The sequence below is a fragment of the Pinus tabuliformis genome, chromosome 6 (assembly GCF_031772625.1).
Source record: "Pinus tabuliformis cultivar Carrire ecotype Pingquan chromosome 6, CPIR1, whole genome shotgun sequence".
Classification (NCBI taxonomy): Eukaryota; Viridiplantae; Streptophyta; class Pinopsida; order Pinales; family Pinaceae; genus Pinus; species Pinus tabuliformis.
The window spans coordinates 784,808,568-784,815,208 of NC_142292.1; the positions used below are offsets into that span (position 1 = coordinate 784,808,568).

General features: G+C 41.3%; 1 protein-coding gene across 1 annotated transcript; it reads right to left on the reverse strand.

Annotated features, from left to right (window-relative positions):
- Positions 1–2,404: 2,404 nt before the first annotated feature.
- Positions 2,405–4,298, reverse strand: LOC149261091 (uncharacterized). Its single transcript, XM_089367672.1, has 4 exons — positions 4,117–4,298; positions 3,879–3,990; positions 3,536–3,780; positions 2,405–3,242 (listed from the first exon to the last, which is right to left on the reverse strand). The coding sequence occupies exons 1-4, from the start codon at positions 4,296–4,298 to the stop codon at positions 2,405–2,407; spliced, it is 1,377 nt and encodes a 458-aa protein (XP_089223798.1).
- Between the last annotated feature and the right edge of the window lie 2,343 nt (positions 4,299–6,641).

Consider the following 6,641-nt stretch of genomic DNA (forward strand, 5'->3'; position numbering starts at 1 on the left):
CTACCATGTAGAATGGTCCAAATGAAAAAAGAGATTTTAGGCCAGTGCTTGATTTTCCAAAGGTTTTTCCATTGGTTTGTTTCTGGTTGATGATTTTGATTGATTTTAAGGTAGTAGGCTTCTGCTATTGTGAAATTTCCTTGAATTCGTTTACCCCATCTGAGGATGTCAGACCCTGTTTTCCTTGCTATTTTTCGAGATGCCATCTCTGTATAGTAGTCTTGCCATCTGTCGATTTCTGGTGCTCCTACCCAGTCCTCTTTAAATTTCCAATTGTGCCAGTATCCTGCCTCGTCTGGCTTCCAGAAATTGCCAACAGTTGTAGCTCCGGCCTGGGACGAGAAGGCGAGGATGTCATGGAGGTTGTCTTTTTGTATGAGGCGGTCCCGTTGCTGCCATGATTCCTCCCATAATCTAGCTTTGTCCCCTGCTCGAATTTCCCAAAAACTGTGCTCCCTTATCAGGTCTTTGCTGCCTCTCGCCAGGTTCCAGATTGTAGAGCCTCTGGTCTCTGTCGCGCTTCTTAGTCTTTCTTTAGTTTCCCCTACCGTGTCGTACTTTCTTTCCCATAGCACCTTCCATAGATCAGGGCCACCCTGAAGCCACCTCCACCAGAGCTTCGCACCCATAACTTGGTTAAGGACGTAGCGGTCGCGAAGCCCTAAGCCACCATCTTTGGGGATCCGGCTAAGCCACTCCTATGAGATAAAGGCCCAGTTTCTTCTTTTGATGGTCCCCTGCCAGAGGAAGTTTTTGAATAGGGTAACCAGCTTCTGGCTTGCAGTCTTTGGGATAGCCTGGCATGAGAGCTGGTAATTGGGGATGGCCTATAGAACAGCTTTCAATAAGGTTATCCGACTTGGAGCATTCAACAAGCGATGGGTCCAGTTCTCCATTTTGTTTCGGATTTTCTTTATTAGTAGATTCCAGTTGGCTGACCGGAATTGATGCTCATGGAGCATGATACCCAGGTATTTGGATGGGAATGATCCCCTATGGAAGCCTAGAGTACGATCCAAGAATCTTTGGGATGCCTGCGAGGTGTTGAAAAAAACACTTCCGATTTATCCTTTTTGATCTCCATTCTAGAGGCTTTGCTGAATTGAGATAAGGATTTGATGATTCTTTGAGCCTCCTTCAGAGTGGCTTGACCGTAAAGCATCACGTCATCTACGAATTACTAGTGAGAGACCGGAATGTCTTCTCTGCAGATTTGGAGGCCTTTTATTTGCTCCCTTGAGACCTGAGCCTTGACTAATCTGCCTAGGCCTTCTACGGCTAGGATGACGAGGAAGGGAGACAGGGGGTCTCCCTTCCTTAGCCCACGGGAGGGAGTGAAAGCTTTAGTGGGGGATCCATTTAGGAGAACTGACATGACAGGAGAACTTACCATAGACAGGATCCAATTTATCCATCTTTGATCAAATCGATAGGCTTTAAGTATTCCTGCCAGATAGTTCCAGCTGAGCTGGTCAAACGCCTTGGCCAGGTCAAGTTTGATAAGCATGACTGGGGCACAGGAGCTTTTCATAGAGTGAATCACTTCCTGGGCCACTATGATGCCATCAGTGATCTGTCCTCCTTTGACAAAGCCAGTTTGCTCCGGGACAATGAGATCTGGCGGGATCAGCTTGAGCCTGTTAACCATGATAGTTGAAAGGATTTTGTAGACCACATTACAAAAGGAAATGGGCCTGAAACCCTGCGGTTCATCCGAGCGGCCATTCTTCGGGATCAACGCCAGGAAGGTGGCATTCAAGCCCTGGTGCATGCACTTGGAGCACCTGGATTCCTCCACAATATCAAGCAGATCATTCCCCATGAAGCTCCAAGCCGCCTGATAAAATTAGATGGTGAAGCCATCGGGGCCCAAGGCCTTATTTTTAGACATTTTGTTAATTGTTTCCTCAAGTTCATCTTTGGTGATTACCTTGAGAAGGGCCAGGTTTTGATCTCTGGAGACTTTCTTGGGAATATGGTGACAGATTTTGTCTATGTCCTCGGATCTGTTGACATTTGGTTCAGAGACAATTCCTTTGAGGTGCTCCACCAAGAGATGTTCTATTTCATCTTGCTGAGTCAATCTGTTTCCCTCCTTGTCTTTCAAGGAGAAGATTCCGTTGTGTTGGCGATGGTTCAGCATGGCTTTGTGGAAGAATTTGGTGTTTTTGTCTCCTTCTTTGAGCCATTGAATCCGAGATTTCTGCTTCCACAGGATTTCCTCCTATTTTCTCCTTTCCTCCAATTGAGTGATTACTCTACCTTCTGCATCTGCCAGATCCTGACTACAACCGTCCGAGATGATTTGCTGCTGGATTATTTCCATTCTGGACTGGAGTTTGCCTTGCTCCTATTGGATATTACCAAATTCTTCCTTATTCCACTTTTTGATTTTTCTTTTGATTTATTTGAGCCTTAGCTGAAATGAGTGCATTTTGTTGTGGCCATCATTTCCACTTTTGTTGTCCTGCCACCAGCCTCTTACTTTGTCTAGGAAGTCAGGGGCGCGGAGCCAAAAGGACTCGAACCGGAAGGGTCTCTTTTTGTTCTTACTATTTAAGGCTATTTCTAGCTTTATTGGCCAGTGGTCCGACCCTGTTGAGGGTAGGATAGAGGCTTCATAGAAGATATCCAGCCCAATTATGTGCTCTGAAATGAGGAATCTGTCCAGTCTTAAAGTGATCTGTTTGGATCCGCCTCTTCTCTTATTCCATGTGAATTTCCCGTTTACGGTTGGGATATCAACCACCCTTAATTTTGTTTGCACTTCTCTGAACCTTTCCATTTCTGGGTCTTCTCTGTTTATTCCACCTTTTTTCTCTTCTTGATAGGTGATTAGGTTGAAGTCTCCAGCCAGGATCCATCTCTTCTCCTGGTGCAAACTTCGAAGTTTAGTCAGCTGATTGAGGAACAGGTCTCTGTCTGCACGAGTGTGGGGACCATATACAGCTGAGATTACCACCCATTCACTTTGTCTAATTAGTCTGAATCTCCGAGAGAGGATTATTGGCATTCCTATCCACGACTCGACGAGGAATTCTGCTGGGTTCCAAAGAATTTCTATCCCTCTTGCACTTCCTTTGGGATCTATAGTTACATGTCCGTATCTTGGTTTTATCTTATTGAGAATTTCCTCCATTTTCTGGCCTAGGACTTTGGTTTCTTGGAGAAGCATAATCTGAGGCTTGTCTTTTTCGAGTTGTGCTGCCAGATGTCTCTGTTTTCCTTTGCTATTTAAGCCTCTGATATTCCATGATGTCAAAATCATTAGGTAACTTGGGAGAGGGTTTGAAACACCGCTGATAGCAGGACTACTCTTCCAGTATTGACTAACATTTCTCCCATGAGTTGGATGGAGTCCTTAATGTTTCTTCTTCCTCTCTTTTTTCCCCCTTTATTTTTTCCATTCTGATCTGGTCTGCTTTCCTTTTGAGTCTCTTGGTATTCTTTTGTTGAGGCTTTGCCTTTTTATAGTTTGGATTTGTATTGTTGGAAGGTTTCAGTATACAACTTATTTTGTTCTTCGGGAATAAACCTCTCATCCAGGTTTTTCCATTCATGCAGCAACTTTTTCAATACTTCCTCTTCCTGGCTTAGGTATTCCCTACTGGTTTCCTGGTCTGTCTCCATCTGTTCAGTTTGTTCATCTATTTCCTTATCTTGTTCTGGTGTCTCGCTTGAGGCTTTCCTTTTAGCTAGGTTTCTTTCGCAGCTCTCACTACAGCCTGAGCCTTTATCCTCCTGATTTTCCATGAGTTGGTCTTCCTCATCTTCCTCTACCTACAGCATTGCAAAACTGTTTCATTTCACTGTGTCAGGTTGTTTCCCTTTCTTATCTTGCTAGGGGGTTCCTTGTTGGCTTTCCTTTTATTTCTCACCTCTTGGGATTCCTCCTGGTCCGACTCTCTCTTTTTTTTTTGGGGCCCTCTGCTTTCTTCTTCCTCTCCGGTTATCGAACATTCCTTTGCTAGATGGCCATGGGTATGGCACCTGCGACACCTAAACGGGATGTGTACATAATCTATGTTTTGCTGCCAAATTTCTTCATGATATTCAAGCTCTATGGTGTGAGGGATAGGGTTTTCTAGGTTCATGTAGACACAGATCCTGGCATACGAGTTGTATTTACCTTTCTTTGTAGTTTCTGCTATTTTCACAAAGCTTCCTATTGAGTTTCCTATCCCTTCTAAGATATCCGGGTCCCAGAAGTCTATGGGTAGCCCAAATAAGCGGACCCAGACAGGAGCAGCCAGATAGGTTTCTTTGTCAGGGTTGTAGCAATCTTCCCAGAAGTGCATGAACAGACCGACATTATAATAAAAATACGGGCCATTTTCAAATACCTTTTCTCTATCTTGCAGGTTAAAGAAGATTACCGTAAAGAAGCCTTTCGCTCCCAGCTTGAGCTCGATGTGGCCTTGGGGCTACCATTTTTGTTGTATCCACTTGGTGAGGTCTCTTTCCAATGGCCAGACTCCGAAAAACTTGCAGATAAGGGCGTGGTCCCTCATGTAACTTCGATACTTTTCCAGCTTATTCGCTGGGATCACATATCTGGGTTTCTCCGCTGTACATGGCAGGCACTTTCCTCCGCGGCCTGTTTGCCAGGTAGCTCCTAGCACCGGGCTCGTGTTCTTCCGTTCCTCTGTCTCTTGGCTACCCTGTCTCTCTCTTGCCGCCGTATCCCGGTAGGAGGGGATCTCTCGTCTCCTGACATCTTCTGTCATACTTTTGTTGCTTTGGCCGCTGTCAGTTGCTGCTGGACTGGGCTATGACGGTTTTCCACACTTCCTTCTCGTTTCGCCTAGGTTTTCATTGCCTTGCCGCCATTAGGGTTTGAGTTGGAGAGTAATTCTCCTTCTTTCCACCGTATTATATTAAAAATTTTAGTTTATATTTAACATTTTTTATTTTTAACACAATGGAAAATTGTGTTGTCCAACAAAAATATCAAATTGTGTTTTCAAGGAATTTTTTTTGTTGGCATTGTCAATTAGGTGTTCTCCTTGATGGAAACCTACCTAATGAGTTGTTCTTATTTGATATTATAAATATATTTGTAGAAACGTTATTAATCTTGGATTATATAGATTAGGTTTAAAAAATTGTGGAATTGTGTTCAGTTTTGTAATAATGTTATGATCCCTCACTTGATTTTATACAATTTGTATATGTGAAGTTTCTTTGTATGTGTAAATGGTAAATTATGTATGTATGTTACTTTTAATTTTACTCAACATTAAACTTTTTTGTTGATATCAAATATGTTTTTTTCTATTAGGTGATTTCATTGTTTTATCATGGATCCATCTATTTGGAGTTGTCTTCCATTAAAAATTCTTGAATTTTTCTTCTTGTGGCTGCCTTTATCAGTTGTGATAAAGTATAGAACTATTTGTAAGAAATGGAAGAATGTTTTGCAAAAACCATTCTTTCTTGTTACGTTCCAAGAATGTCTCTACAAATGAATTTGGATTTACGGTTCTTATTCGCAATAGTGAAGACAATTATTTTGCTCCTGAATACCTTAATCAGAATAGGCACATATCTCAATTTCATTTGTGATTCATAGATTCAAGATACAAGGTAGAGTCTAGTGTTGGACCAATGGTGGTTTTATCCTTACCAACAGAATGCTGCCATACACTCAACTATTTCGTAACAAATCCATTTATAAAGGCCTTTAAAAACATAGGGCCAATACGAATTGGAGAGTGAGGATTATTTTCATTACTGGAAAATGTAAGCAGCAGAAAATATGACTGGGTTGTTCTAAAACATATGTATGAAAGAATGGAGTCTAAATATTATGTTTGCAATAGTCTTGATAGGGCATAGAAAAGGGTTGTTGTTCCATTTGGTGGCACTTCACCCCTTAAGAATGGTGTGTTTTATAAAAATAAATTGTTTTGGATGTATCTAGACAAGGAGTACGGATATTATCCTTGGTACAAGTATACAATCTATTGGTTTGATGTAATAAAAAATGAATGGGGTTTTCATTTGTTCCAATCACTGGCATACAATGTATGTCGTTAGCAATATACATGGATTAGTTGATATGCCTTGTCAATGATGGCTCCACTTCTGTATGGTCAATTGAAGGTTGGATCATTTCCAATTTGTTCAACCGTGCATTGAACAAAGAATTGAATACTTTGAAGATCATTTGGGTTTCAAATGGAAGTTTTTGGAAGAAATTTCTGTAGATATAAATAGAAAATGTCATAGTTATCTTCCTTTTTGAATAGTCCATGGTCTGGTTCTTATGTGCAACTGCAATGAAGTTACTTTCATATTACATGACATGATGACTAGTATATGTTTTCCAATAGATATTGATGAATCAACTCCTCAACAGATTTCTGGGTTTTGGTACCCAACGCTAGAGGATTGTAATGATTTGATTGAGTATGGAAATGTTTTTGGAATTGCTCCCCATATATATTCTGTTGATGAGATTACACCGTTGGATATGGATATGGATTCTTAGGATTATAGTATTCTTAAAATTTCCTATAAATATTTCCATTTCATACACTCTCTATGGTTGTGGAAAATATTTCCATTTTTGTCTCTATACATACTATGGGTCTTTATGGTAATACTCTAATATTATGCTTGTATCGATCTTTATGATG

What these genes read in the sequence shown, in the direction of transcription:
- LOC149261091 (XM_089367672.1), bottom strand. Translation starts at nt 4,298, where the DNA reads ATGCACTTCTGGGAAGATTGCTACAACCCTGACAAAGAAACCTATCTG. An exon ending in AAGAAAGGTAAATACAACTC is followed by an intron (nt 3,991 to 4,116) that starts GTATGCCAGGAT and finishes TAGGTGTCGCAG; the next exon opens with GTGCCATACCCATGGCCATC. An exon ending in ACCAGGAGGAATCCCAAGAG is followed by an intron (nt 3,781 to 3,878) that starts GTGAGAAATAAA and finishes GCAATGCTGTAG; the next exon opens with GTAGAGGAAGATGAGGAAGA.